At 41.1% G+C, this 14,578-nt stretch overlaps 2 protein-coding genes across 8 annotated transcripts in view; both read right to left on the reverse strand.

Moving 5' to 3' along the window:
- The window catches only part of KIF27 (kinesin family member 27), a 33,857-nt gene extending 29,010 nt beyond the window's left edge, over positions 1 to 4,847 (reverse strand). For 2 of the 7 annotated variants that reach the window (XM_032981828.2, XM_032981830.2), the window contains exons 1-2: positions 2,789 to 4,847; positions 462 to 662 (exon numbers count right to left, since the gene is read on the reverse strand). In XM_032981828.2, coding sequence (XP_032837719.1) covers positions 462 to 662; positions 2,789 to 3,098 — 511 coding nt within the window. In that variant the 5' untranslated portion in view covers positions 3,099 to 4,847. The remainder of the gene's footprint in view (positions 1 to 461; positions 663 to 2,788) is intronic. The other 5 variants (XM_032981823.2, XM_032981824.2, XM_032981822.2 and 2 more) reach the window with 5 other exon arrangements.
- Positions 4,848 to 5,019: 172 nt separating this feature from the next.
- CUNH9orf64 (chromosome unknown C9orf64 homolog) lies at positions 5,020 to 13,570 on the reverse strand. Its single transcript, XM_042787926.1, has 5 exons — positions 13,508 to 13,570; positions 13,052 to 13,399; positions 11,796 to 12,055; positions 7,286 to 7,481; positions 5,020 to 5,638 (listed from the first exon to the last, which is right to left on the reverse strand). Exons 2-5 carry the CDS (start codon positions 13,383 to 13,385, stop codon positions 5,406 to 5,408), a joined length of 1,023 nt encoding a protein of 340 aa, XP_042643860.1. The 5' UTR covers positions 13,386 to 13,399; positions 13,508 to 13,570; the 3' UTR covers positions 5,020 to 5,405.
- Between the last annotated feature and the right edge of the window lie 1,008 nt (positions 13,571 to 14,578).

Below are 14,578 nucleotides of genomic sequence, written 5' to 3' on the forward strand. Positions count from 1 at the left end.
AAATTAATTCTACTCTAGGTTCTTCTAGAATATTCGTGTAGTGGACAGAACTATAGGATAAGGGTTAATTTCAAAGCCTCCAAAAAACACCAGATGCTACTATTAAATATTCTCTTCCACTCATTTCATAGTGAAAGGGGTCAGATATTTACAGTATAAGTTGCTTAACAATTATAATTTTGAACGGAGATAATCATTCATACACTTGTGTTCCTAGACAGAATTTGCAGAAGCGATAGCTGTATTTCTACTTTACCATTTGCTGCTATTTCTGATGGTACATCTATATTGTTCACGGGCAAATTCACCCAAAACAGCTTCAAGTCAGCTAAACTGAGTTTATATTATGAAAATTTAACTTTTTTCTAGTATTACTAATAAATAAGCTATTTCAAGAAAAGGCAATAACTTGGGCACACAACTGAAACTCAATACACCAAATTTTAGAGATTAAATCCTACCTGTATTTCCCTTTTCATCTTCTCGGATATGTAATTCTTTCATAGAGGTCTCCAACTCCAATAAATCTCGAAGTTCTTCCTTGTAAACCTCTATATAAGATACTTTCACATGGAATTCAATGTTATGGTTTTTAGAAATATGCTGAAATAATTCCTGAATAGCCCGAGGGATTATGCCCTTTTCATCCTCTGCAACTGATGCTAAAATATAAGCAGAGATGTCACAGAAGCTTGTAGTCATTCTGCCACATAAATTACAGAGACTGAAGATTGAGATTTGTTTTTCTGTGAGATTTGCTACTCAATATACTAAGGAATCTGAAGAGCTCAGAGTTCCCAAGGGTTTTTGTTAATATTTGTTTTTTGAAGCTCAGAATATTTGTTTGCATACATTAATAGGATTCAAAGCTAAGATCTAAATTACATTATGTTATAGTCATGAAAGTAAAGAAAAATACGGAATCTACTTTAAATCTATACTTCTCAGGGTATAAATTTTTTGTTTATTCCTACTCATTATGGTTGGCAATGGCATTGCAAGGGTTTGAAAAAGTATAAATTCCACTTAAATACAGCAAAGACCATTAGTAACTTGGTGAGACAAGATATATGACCAACATTTACAGTAATTTCCTATTTTTTCAAAGTAGATATGGAATGCTAATGCCAAACCCAGGGTTTGTTTTTGTTTTTGTTTTTTTTTAATGTTCAGCATAGGACAATGTTTCCATAAATTATTTCTGTTCTTTATTCAAGAGTAAGGAAGCTTACTATTTGTCTATGAGAAGACACCAAGAATCTTTTTTACCAAAATTAAAATAAAGGGTTGTTCACATCTAACTATGAATTTAGTAAATATACATATAAAACTAAAATTGCTGAGCAATGAACAGCCTTAGATTGTGACATTCATTACCTAAAGAATTTGGCCAGCAATGGTACTTACAAGAACATTAAATAACTACTAGTAGAGGAAAGACAAGCGAAATTATAGCAATAAGCCGAATTAAGAAGCCAACTGTATGAGTTTCAACAAGGCCAAGTGCCGGATCCTGCACTTGGGTCACAACAACCCCATGCAGCGCTACAGGCTTGAGGAAGGGTGGCTGGAAAGCTGCCCAGAGGAAAAGGACCTGAGAGTGTTGGTTGACAGCCGTCTGAATATGATCCAGCAGTGTGTGCAGGTGGCCAAGAAGTCCAAGAGCACCCTGGCTTGTATGAGAAATAATGTGGCCAGCAGAACTAGGGAAGTGATTGTCCCCCTGGGCTTGGCACTGGTGAGGCCACACCTCAAATACCGTGTTCAGTTTTGGGCCCCTCACTACAAGAAAGAGATTGAGGTGCTGGAGGGTGTCCAGAGAAGGGCAACAAAGCTGGTGAAGGGTCTGGAGAACAAGTCCTGTGAGAAGCGGCCGAGGGAACTGGGGGTGTTTAGCCTGGAGAAAAAGAGGCTGAGGGGAGACCTCACTGATCTCTACAACTACTTGAAAGGAGGTTGCAGCAAAGTAAGTGTTGGTCTTTTCTCCCAAGTAACAAGTGACAGGATGAGAGGAAACGTCCTCAAGTTGAGCCAGGGGAGATTCAGATTGGATATTATCGAAAACTCCTTCACGGAAAGGGTTGTCAAGCATTGCAACAGGGTGCCCAGGGAAGTGGTTGAGTCACCAGCCCTGCAGGTATTTAAAAGGTGTGTAGATGTGGCACTTAGGGACTTGGTTTAGTGGTGGACTTGGTAGTGTTAGATTAACAGTTGGACTTGCTGATAATAATGGTCTTTTCCAGTCTAAATGATTCTGTGATTCTATGATTCTAAACAAAAGGAAGATTTTCATAGCTAACAAGAGATTTAGAATAATCTATTCATATCTATTTGGAAGACTTAAATCATAAATTTCTGTGTCATCATAGAAATGTCTCTCTCAAAAAAAAAAAAAAAAAAAAAAAAGGCAAAATTGTGAGCAAGCAATTAGATTAGTTGCCTAAAGCAGACATTTTCAAGGTAGGATAAATACTGCAAGAATCACCAAAACAGTGCATTTCAGGAAGAAATTCCATTTTAAGTTGAATGTTAAAATGGGGAAGGGGAAAGAGCATTTTATAAATTGGGGGTTTTTTAGATGTTTTTAGTACAGCCTAATTTACAGAGAATTTGGTTTTAGATCAGTTTAATTATCACATACACTTTGGAAGCATTTTTTTTTTTTACTATACCTTTTTTCCTTAGCCCTTAAAAATTCTGCAGCATCATCTGCTATGTATTAAGTACTTAAACTATACAAATATGCTGTTCACCAGTTTAAAAAAACCCCAAACTTTCTACAACCTACCAATGTGGCCACCTCCAATGGTGTAAGTCTTCCCAGAACCTGTCTGTCCATATGCAAACACTGTAGCATTGTATCCCTCAGTCAAAGACACTAGAAGGGGCTTAATGCAAACAGTATAAACTTCTTCTTGGGTTGAATTTTTGCCAAATACGAAATCAAAAGTGAAGACACGGTCTTTCCCAATGATAATTTGTTGTGTGTTTGGAACTAATCTCACACACACTTGGTGGTTATGAAGTACTTCTCTGGAAAGCAGAGGTCTGATTCGAACTGCAACTTTAACTGGGATCTCCTCCATGCCAGAATCCATCCCTGTGCTCCCCACTCGGTATTCACACAGTCAACAAGAAATCTGTTACCAGTCCTGTGTTCACCTCCCTCGCAGCTGTCTGCAACTAAGAAAAAAAGTTTTCCGTGTTATATAATAAAGAATTAATTTCCGGCTGAAGGAGAAAGTTGACAATTCCTAAAGAATACATAAGCACAGTTACACTCTTTAAAAATACCTAATACAAAAGTAGCTATATTAATAACTGTTGAATCAACTCATAAATTAATTTTGCCTCTATTAATTTCGAAGCTAGTGGACTTAACCTTAAGTCTGAAAGTTGCCTGATTTTCTATTTGAACATAACACAGCCATATGAAGCAACAATATCATAAAAGCTTGTTAACAAACACTGTTGATAAAGCATATGCTAACAATAAATATTCTCATTTTCCTAGTCTTGCATTCATGCTGCACAGGCAACATAAATCGGTCAAACAAGACCTTTTTCTCCAGAAGTTGTAGGTATATACACACACGTGTTTTAAATTCTCTTCCACATAGGAAGCACCAAGCATTCGTAACTCAACAAACACAGAGAAAGCAGTTGTGTTGCCTACAAAGGAGGTGTGATTTTAAATATATCTAATTACTACACCTAAAACATTCCTCTGACTTTAAGCACATACGTCATTATTTTTTATTAATTATGTACTTTAGCAACCATGGTTCCTTATACTGCTCCCTGCATATTCATCCTTCCAACATAAGCAGTGTACAGTAGCACAATTGTAAAAATCAAATAAATAGCCTTTCTTTAGAGCTGTCTTTCATGATCATTCAAAACCCCTCACAGATACTGCTGGTTCGCAAACACATCATTGGTTTGATTTTTTGTCTGATTCCAAGAATCTCTGCAGTGCAAGGGAAAGTTTGCCAAACTCCCACACACTGCCTTTAAGAAAGCTGTATTACCAAACTGGCAGAACACATGATCTAAGCCCCCAAAATTCAAGTTTGTTGAAAACAAGCAGCTTTAAACAGTTGTCATTGTGTGGATGCCAAGAGAAGAGTTTTTGCATTTAATTTTATTCCATTTAGTATGAGAACCTGGCCATCCAGAGCTGATAAACAATCTGAAGTTGAAAAAAGAAACCCCTCCATTTTATTAACAGAAGTAAACCATAGAAGCAAAACACGAGACTGGTATCATAAAGGACATGGCAATCAGAAACAGCTATATAAATTTACTAACTAGAGATTCAAAACACATTTGATCAATTTCTAGTTTTATTTATCCAGGTGTATCACTTTTATCCCCTAGCAAGTACTGCTTTAAAGTGCTGGCATTACCCCCACCCTCTTAAAGCTATATTAAAAAAATAATACGGGAATATGAAATAGATGTATGCCAGGGCTACAGAAATACTCTGGTGTCGATACACCTTACGCTCTCGGCTGCCAGAAAGCAGGAGCAAGTACTAGTGGCTCTTTACTGGCAGGGGTATTCTGAAAGCGGGCCGGTACATTTTCGTGGTTTTCCGTGTCTCGCGGTGCACCTTTTACTCCAAACCTGAGAGGAGCCGGGAACGAGATCGCGCCTGGGTCTCGGGAGCCGCCCGCGGCCGCGGAATGCAGGCGCCCGGGCTGCCGAGGCCGCGGAATCCAGGCCGCGGCTGCGGCGCGGCCCACGGTCCCGCGGCTCCCTCTCCGCAGCGGCCGGGGCTGGGCCCAGGCTCTCCCCGTTGTTTACGGCGCCTCGCTAGGCAACGGCGGCAACGTCCGGCAGCGGCAGAGCGCCTCCGCCTCGCGCCCGGCCGCCCACAGCGCCCCCTGGCGGCTGGAGGAGGGAGGCCCGAGGGCGGCCCTTCCCTTCCCTCCCCACCCCCCGTCCCCGTCCCCGTCCGGGTCGGACCCACGGACACAACACCCCCCCCTCAGTGAATAGGCGGCCGTGCTCCACGCGGTTTATGCCAGTGTTTATTTAGCGAGGGTTAAGAGTCCGGCGCTCACCAGGCGCGGCCGCGAGATACGCGAACAAATCCGCGGGTGGGGGTGTGGGCACACCGAGGTGTGCAAACACAGGTCCAAGGACACGCACAAGTACAGGAGTCAAAGCGGGTGTAATAAACCCTGTATGAACATGGATTGCCGAGCAAAGTTCGCATCATTAACTCCAGTTACAGCCTGAAAAACTCAGAGGAAAAGCAGTACATTGTTAATATGCCATCAGAAAATAAGCATGTGTGATTTAGCCAGTTCCAAATTAGTAAACAACAAACCACCGCCTGAAAAGAATAACAGCAATTCAAACGATAATGCGTCAATAGCATTGCTATCGGACTGGACTTAGTAATATATACACCGCACTCGATGAAACGGAGTATCTTCCATCTCTGCCCTATGATTCCTCGCGTAGTCCCAAAGATAGTAGTCGAGTAGAACTGCATTGATCCGTCCACGCACGTCCTGACCCTTCTTCTCGTAGAGCTCCAGCAGGTGCTTACAGATCAATGCACAGCACCAAATGGAACAGCCACGGATCTCCACCTCCTCTTTGTCTCCAGATTGGAAAACTGTTCCTGAAGGCCACAAGAGACAGCAACCCAATTATGTTCAAGAGACAGCAGCCCCAGGATGGTCTGAATTTGCCAGTTTTTTTGTTTCCCTCCCCTCCACATTTACCGTATTCTAGGACTGCAGTCTTCATGACTTATGGTACACAGCTGCTAACAATATTGCTATACGCTTCCTAATGATTACTTTAATATTACCATATGCGCTTCCAAGTTTACCTCCCATTCAACCAAAACAACATCCTGTATTCTCAAAGTGGCTTAAGAAAAGAACAGCTCTTTGGGTTATACTGAACATTATATGACTATTTCTTTGCTTGTGGAAACAAAAAGGATAGTCAAATATAATTCCAAAGCAGCATATTTTCTGCTAGGGTAACTTTAAAATGTAAAAATTAAAAAAAAAAAAAAAAGACACATATATAAAAATAGAAAGGGACCCGTTTGTTTGAATGACTTGAAACGTCCTTATTAGGATTCACAAAAAAGATGAATTGTCCACATGATCTACCTGATATGTTATAGTAGCTCAAATGGAATCTGTTGTATAGCATTAATAGAAAAACTCACTAAAGCCTTAGGCCACAAGCAGTGAACTTGCGCTGAACTTAGTTACATGAAGGGAGGCCCCGGGACCAGTGCGTCCTATGAAAAATAAGGAACAGCCAGCTTAGAGACAGAGAAAGGATCCAGTGATGAACATGACAACCCCAGATCCGAATATTGGACCAAGCCATCATGTGAGGGGAGGGGAACTTAGACTGTAAGGGTATAATTGTTCAGAGCTTTTCTTCTTCAACAGCTTGAGCTGTTTTTCTGCTATGCCACCTGAATAAATTATTTTTGTAAGATTCAATGCCTGAGAGTCTGCTACAGGAAACCCAGGATAAAGAAATTTCTTTAACAAATAGAAAGATAATGGTTATATATATTCTATTAAGATCCATGGATGATTGCTTTCATCTGTTTATCTTGGTATGTAATTTTAAAATTGCATAATAGCAGTCCTAACTATAAAAACAGTCATTTTACAGTGGAAAATGGACTGGTTTAATGTTTTTATTTATTGAAGTTCATAGTTAATAAGTACTGGCAGGTGGATCCATGCTTAAAAACAAGACTGGTCTTATGCAATTAACTTATTTTTTTTTTTCTAAATAGATGGTTATATTACCTTGCTTGTCATTAGCAGTTCAGTACAGATAAAGAAGAATCCCCATGCTTTTACATCATTTTTTAACTAATGAAGAAATCATTGTTTCTTTTATCTAAACCTCAAAAATCACAATCATATTCATGCTGAGAAGTGTTTTTGGAAACAGCAGCCCTTCAGAAACTCAAAAATCAACTGTCTTAGGGTCTATTTAACCCTTTACTTATCAGTGTTTAATCCAAGGAACAGTTGGATGTTTATAAAAATGTAACCTTAAGAACTCACTGAAGATCATTGTTAGAGAGTAAGTTCCTTACTGTTACCTCATCACTAAATAAGTCCTTGTTCCCTGAAAAAAAAAATTAAAAAAAAAAAAAAAAACAAAACAAAACAGAGCGTGTGTGGACAATGTGGACAAAACGTTACATTTTAGAAGTAGCTTTAGTCAATGGTACCGTATCAAGAGGTAAGATTACTTGATTACTAAGGGCAGAACAAACCTTCACGTAGTTTCTTCATTAGTTCTTCAGAATACTTCATTGCTTTTAAGTGAACAAGAACTTGAGGAATTCTGTAGTCAGCAAATATAGTCAGACTAGAAATGTCATCAAAAAAGCCATCTCCTTTGCCTTCTAATACACTCCATGTATCAGCCACAAGTATTTGGGCCCGTTTGTAGAAAGACACCTTTCTTTTCTGATGAAAGAGATTTACCAATTATTTAAGTGCCTGAAACATCAATACATACAACAAATTACATGTACAGAGAGAAACAGATGAGAGTTACACTGTTCTATCACTTGCTTAAGCAAGCATATGAGTTAACTGAAACAGAAGTGCACCACTCTTAAACACCTTAAAATCCAAGCAATATTGAACCACAAACAAGTATTGTGGAATGCTCATAAGTAAACTGAAAGAAAAACATAATAGAAATCACTGCAGTGAAATAAAAATTGTTTAGGTTCTGCTTGGATCTTGGAACACACCAATGTTGGTTTACTTCCACTTGGCAAAACACTGTAGTTGAAGTCCAGCAAACATTAATTCTTTCGGAAACCCTAGAGTTCATCCAACCTTTCATTCCGAGGAGAGAAGTGTAAAAGGCATGTATCAGATTAGACAATTAAAACATTTAATTTATCAATTTATCTGTTAAAGAAATAAAATTCTAGTGGAAACTTTTGTGAATGCTCCTCTGTGTTGTATAGTGTATCTTGCTAGCGAAAGATGAGAGAGGAAAATTAATTCCAGTAGAAGGTGTATTTACAAATGTGAGATTTTTCTTAGATACTATGCATGGTTCTATTTGTCAAACTTTTTCGCTAGTGCTAATCCTGTAAAGAATTACATAGTTTTATGACTATTCACTAGGAGAAGAACTAAAGCTATGCTATGATATGTAAGCTGCTGAGGTATTCACTCTATGAACACAGTGTGTGAATGTAAATCTGCATCTTTAAGAAAAAAGGCATTAGTAGGTTGTAAGTTTTTTCCTCCCTTTATATCTGGATGAGATTTTTGACTTTTGACAACATGTGCTAAACAATGATAGGTAACTGAAATGGCTAGTCTGAAATACAAGCAGGTGGGGAGTCAATTTACATTTTTTTTTTCCACCACCCTTCGTATCACCACAATTTACAAATGGAATTTTTTGCAATAATTTAATTTTATATTACTGCCAAGATGCTAAAACTATTCCTCAGAGCAAAGCACATTTTTTGTTGTTAAATGCTATTCTCCAAAACCACTTGAGAACAAGATGCCCAACTACGTTTCACAGCATAACTGCTAACATCCTGAAAACTCCTTCTTTCCCTGTGCTTCACTCTATACTTGACATAGATGCACAAACTTATTTCTACTGAACACACACAATTTTCTACGTTAAATAATAAAACACCACTTGAATCACAACAAGAAGTAAACAATTAATAGACCAAAACCCATCATAGCTCTTACTGCCCCAAAGCTAATGGAAACCAAGGACACTGCATTTTTAGATTCTTCCAATATAGTAAAGAACTGATCATTGCCAGCACCACACCATTTTGCAGGAGCAGAGGAAGGGAAAATTCAAATGGAACTTTTAATATCATGCTGCAATCTAATTTGGAAGAAAAATACTGTCTGGGACGTGTCACTGAGCAGGTGGATTTATAATGTAATTGTTTCAATTATTGTTAATTTTTACACTGCTCAGAGGTTCTGAGGTTTATGAAAAAATTTCAGCATGAGAAAGATTACTAAACATTTCTAGCAAATCTTCCCACCACCCTTTTCAACAGAAAGTAAGGAAAGCATTAGGTGAATGATACTACGTCTCAAAGATGGCATCTTTTGTCCAAAAATGGAATATTTTATCAGATGGCAATAGGACTACACTTTTTTTTTTTTCGTTTCACAACACCCTCACTTTTCAGGAAAACCTACCAAATATAGGCCCACTTGTGTCTCCTCTCCACTACAATAAGCCAGTATCAAGAGATTTAGCTAATTATGACCTATTGATAAGTAGTATTGCGTTGGCAAAGAGCAAAATGTGATAGCACAACTAGTAAAACAAAAAAAAAAAAAAAAAACCAAAACCAAAATAAAAACAAACAAACAAACAAGGGGATCATAAGAATTCCACAACCTCAGTCCCAGGTGATGGTAAATAAAATATAAATACACACAATGTTGATGACTGGAAGCTTGGAAAGGACTCCATTGTGTCTATGTCAGAACATGAGAACCCTGACGTTCAAGTGTAACATAGTAAAAAATGTAAACTTCTGTCAGGATTAAAATTCAGCACAGCATCTAAATATGAACTGTTCACCCAAGGACAACAAGGTTTCCAGGATTTTGGGTCTTGTTTGCAATTTAGTTTTCAAAAGCAAAAAAAAATTGACAATTTCTATAAACATTCAGTAATGTGTAATTATGAAAAATGTTTTGTGTATGTCTTTGGAAGAACATACAGCCAAAGAACTGTGTTAATTTTAGAAGTTCCCCTAGAACAACAGAATGTAGGAAAGAACATCGGAATGTAGGAAAGGAACGTAGTCTGTGACAGTATGATTATACTGTAGAATTTATTTTACAATCATATAAATTTCTACTATGGAGAGCTACCGAAAACCACTGGTTTGCTGCTGAGTATCTCATCATGTTTTCGGTTCTCTCCTAGCCCTTCACTGAAGGCAAAAATCTTGTGAGAGCTCAGACTGCTGTCATAGAAATTATGTTGATAATGGGATCCACATCACTTCACATCAGATGCCAAGACTGGTGGTTGTTTTTTTTTAAAAAAGTATGGTGTAAACTTAGTCTACATTATTTACCCACCTTCAAAATACCCATCTTGCTTAGTAAAAGCAGAAAAACAGCTTCCATACACATGCAGCAGGCTTTACTACTATGTCAGTGCTTACGGTCTGGGATAATTTTTGGAACATCTTTTCATTCTGTAGTCTGCTGCTGCTTTTAGGGAGCCTTGCTTTACACAAAGCACTCAGCATCATCTCATGAAAGACATTACGTCAATGAATACAGTCACTATAAAGATAAGAAAATACTCCATATGTCACTTGGAAAATATTTCCTTTTTGATAATAAAAATTGTCAAAAAAAATTACTTTATAGGTCAAAAATCCTAATAAATTAAACCAGTAGCTTCAAAGATCAGTTGTAAAGAACCTCAGATTTTTCATGCAAACATATCTTACTTCATAGCAGGAGACAAAGGAGAATAAAATCATGCCATCTACTGAAGGTCAGATTTAAGTGATAAATCCAATAGGTTCAGAGCTCCAGTTCTAGGGAGTTACCTTGAAGAGACTGCACAGGCTTTTAGTATATGCTACACTGTCACTCGAATAAAGTCTTTTGGACACAATGATGTAACGGCTGAGTACTACTGCAGATAGAAGTGGGCACAGGAGCAGCTACATATGTCACTGATGCTAAGCAGAGGTCATGCCTGTATAGGCAGAACCAGAGACACAGAAAATACCCGTTAGTCTCTGTTTACTTCTCACCAGTTTCATTTAGGGAAAAAAGCTCCAAAAAGCTTCACTATACTGTCAACACTGACAGAAGCATGGGTTACTTTTGGCCTACAGTCATTTGTGCAAGGCCTGTTGAATCAACAACACTTATACTGTTGATTCCCAGTAGTTGTAAATTTTCACAATTCCACTGGAGTTTAATTTCCTTCATTAGCTGCGGAGACCCTCAATGCAAAGGAAGAAAGAGAGATGGGGGAGGGTGTATGGTGGCAATTCAAGAAAAAAGTATTTGGGTTTTTCAGGCTGAAATTACCTCCAATATTATACATTTATAAGGAGTACAAAGGAGTCATGATTTAACTGGGAACTTGGAGTATATCAAAATAAATTACAACAAAGTGATGAAGACAGAGACAGCATATGACAAAAAATGGCCCTACTCTGGGGAGCCATTTCTGTCATTAGAAATACATTCCTGACTAGTTAAGGACTTGAGGCAATAAAGAGACTTTGTTAATAAATTGTACGATTTTCTTTTCAGAGGTTTAGACTGATAAAGAAATGAAATCTCAATAGTTTTACACCAGCTTAACAAAAAAAGTGTACCGTGGTCCAAGAATATTATTTAAAAAAAAAAAACCTCCTTCCCAATCTGTATGACTCATAGCAATTTACGTAACTAAGATCAACTGCTTCGAAGTCTGATTTTCCTTTCATGATACAAACCAGTATCTTCACTGATTTGAGGCAAAAATATTGAAATAATATTAATTTTTCTCCCTTCATTCCCTTGATTTTTACTTTTGAATACACTGAATTCCAGAGATATGTTTCTGATCAGCTTCCATTTCCCAGCTTAAAAGCCCCATCAATTCACAAATATTGGATCAATTCTGAACCGACTGTCCTCTCAGAAAAAATTACATAGACAAGCTAACAGCTGTGTTTTAAAGTCGCAGTCAGAAAGGAGTAAATTCTTATCATAAGAAACTCAAAGTTAGAACTGGCTTACCTCAAATACAGCTTCATCTCTGTAAGAAGGAAAGTTCTCCAGTACTAGGCGTAGTAGTTTCTGAGCACTTTTCTCACTCTTTTTAACACAGGTGAGGAAAGAGCCTCCAAACTTCTCTAACAGAACTGTTCCGCTTTCATTCAGCACCCGATGTCTTTCTTCAATCAAAGGTATAGGAACTTCTGTGTCAGAGCGAAATACATGCTTAACTTGGTCAAGCTTCATGGTGGCAAAATACGAGGCACTGGTAATAGGTATTCCTTCAGAAAAGTAAAAACGAAATGTTTAGGCTATCATAACATATCCCAAGACCTAATGCAGTGGCCTGCTATAGATGAAATAAGCATTTACACAGTAAGATCTAAGGAGTCTATTACCTCTTGCAATCACCCCAGTGTTCAGTGATAACTGCACTCACATAGCTGCTTAAAACTAAATTTGGGTTTGCACACAGTGCTTCTTTCTACAGATAATAATTTCCAACATGCAGCCGTAGAACTTTTCTTCTTTTTTTTATACGTAATTTTTCCCCAACAGCTTAGTCATCATCTTTGAACGTGGTGTTTACATAGTGCACTGGTCGATGTAGTTAGTATATGGTCAGCATAGTCCTGTTTTCCCTTAGCTCCGAACCACATCGTGCAACCGCAGCCATCACCTTAACGAAAACCTTCCCTTAGTTTACAAGCGTGTACGTAGGCAATTAATTAAAAGTTCCATCTATACCTACAAATAGATTTTTCTCGGATGACAGCAACGAGAGTGAGCGCTAAAATACTGGTTTGGGAGGCACATCGGTTTTCAGACTTACTGGAGCCGCTTTGGTACTAGAGGAACAGCTGAAGCCTCACTTTCTCCTTTGTCATGGAAATACGCAATTTATCTTAAAAACACACGTGAAACAACGGAAGTCACGAAGGGCTGACTAGAGACATTCCTTAAAAGTCTTCTGAACGGGAGAGCGATAACCCAGTCAGAGCCGCGAGCTCGCCGCTTCCAGCACGCGGCACCATTCGCGCACCGCCCGCCGCCCCCCGCGAAGCTCGGCGGGGCGGCCCGCACGCACACACGGGCTCGGCCGAAGAGCGACCGGCAGCTCGCACCAAGAGGGCTCCCGTTTCTGAGGCGGCTGCTTTACCGGACCCGCACTCCCCCGTTCCCGGTGCCCCCCCCCCACCCCCCCAACGCCCGGGGGGGGGGGGGGGGAGCCCGAGGCCGCCGCGCTCGGCAGCCCCGCGCCCCCGGCGCCTACTAACCGTCGTCAAGGGCCCGGTTGACGGCGGCACAGAGGGACCAGTAGCCGCTGTACGTTTTACCCTTGTACTTCACCCGGTACTTCTGCTCCTCCTGCTCCGACCAGAAGGAGAAGTTGAGGGTGTCCACCAGGAACACCCAGCCCACCGCCTCCTCGCTGGCGGCTCGGGGGTTCAGCTCGTGGAGGCTCTTCCACCCCGCCAGACCGAACTCCTCCGACAAGGTTTGGTCGAACAAACTCTCCGCCACCCGACGCGCTTCCTCCTCGTCCACGAAGACATCTCTGCTGTGGGCGGCTATGAACCTGGCGGACTCCAGGGGGCACGGGAACTCCATGCTCGGCCGCTTCTCTGGGTGCAAGCAAACACACACACACACACACACTCACGCCCTCTGAAGGCAGGCCGGGCGGGCGGGCGGCAGGCACCCCCCCTCCTCCCCCACCTTCCCCCGCGCACCTCACGCCGCCGCCCTCGCTCCTCACTTATCGCCTCCGCGGCCGCCCCTCAGGCCCCGCCCCGCGCAGGCGCGCCGCGCTCCGGCGCGAGCGGGCCCTACCGGGGCCGCCGCCGGTGCCCCGCCCCTCCACCCTCCACCCGCGGCCTCCCACGCAGCCGCTCCCCCGCGGGGAGGCAGCTTTTAAAGCCTTGCCCCCCGAGTGGGAGCCAGCGGCTCAGGTAAGGGCAGGCGCGGAGGCCCGCGGGAGGATGCGTGCTGAGCCCAAACCTGCGGGAGCGCCGCGGCCGCCCCCTGGCGCATCCGGAATCGTGGGTGGTTGCTGTGAGAAACGGCGCAAACACCCCACGCCCCCCAGAATCCTGCCAGGCTGGAGCAGCGAACACGCTCAACTTCTCGGTGAGGTGAAGTTTTCCGAAAGCTGCACATGGTTAAAAAAAAAAAAAAAAAAAAAAAAAAAAAGCAACACCAAACCCCCATCCCCCCACTGGCGGCACACGGGGAAGCCGGGCACGCGTGTTCAGCCCCGCGGGCGCTCAGCGCTGCGCAGGCACCAGCCCCCCACGCCCGCCCTCCGGGGGGGTGGCTGTGGCTCTGCCACGGCCGCCAGCTCCTTGCCTTTCCCATCGAACTTAGGAGCAGCTGCTCACTAGGACAGGAATTACCCCAAGCCATGGAAAAAAACCCCAAGTGAAATGTTCTACAACTCAAGGGGGGGGGGGGGGGGAAAGCCGCCCAAAAACACCACACACAACAAAACAACAAAAAACAGTGAAGAATCCATACTTAAGTCTGGACTCATATTCGTATATGCAGCAGACTTGCATTTTTCAACTTGTTTTTATTCAGGAAGTGAAATTAAAACTTGTAAACTATAAATAAAAATGCCGATGTATTACATGAGATATCCAGAGGCTTTATATTCTTTTTAATTTCTCACAAATAATTTCTAGGGAATTTAACATACAACAAGGAAACCAAACAAGTTTAAGTTTTGCATACAATGAAAAACAAATTACAGAGTTAGATACCGTCAATTTGCCAATCATAAGAATTTCTACCTCAAACAAATG

Source organism: Tyto alba, unplaced genomic scaffold (assembly GCF_018691265.1).
Source record: "Tyto alba isolate M040663 unplaced genomic scaffold, T.alba_DEE_v4.0 Super-Scaffold_13, whole genome shotgun sequence".
NCBI lineage: Eukaryota > Metazoa > Chordata > Aves > Strigiformes > Tytonidae > Tyto > Tyto alba.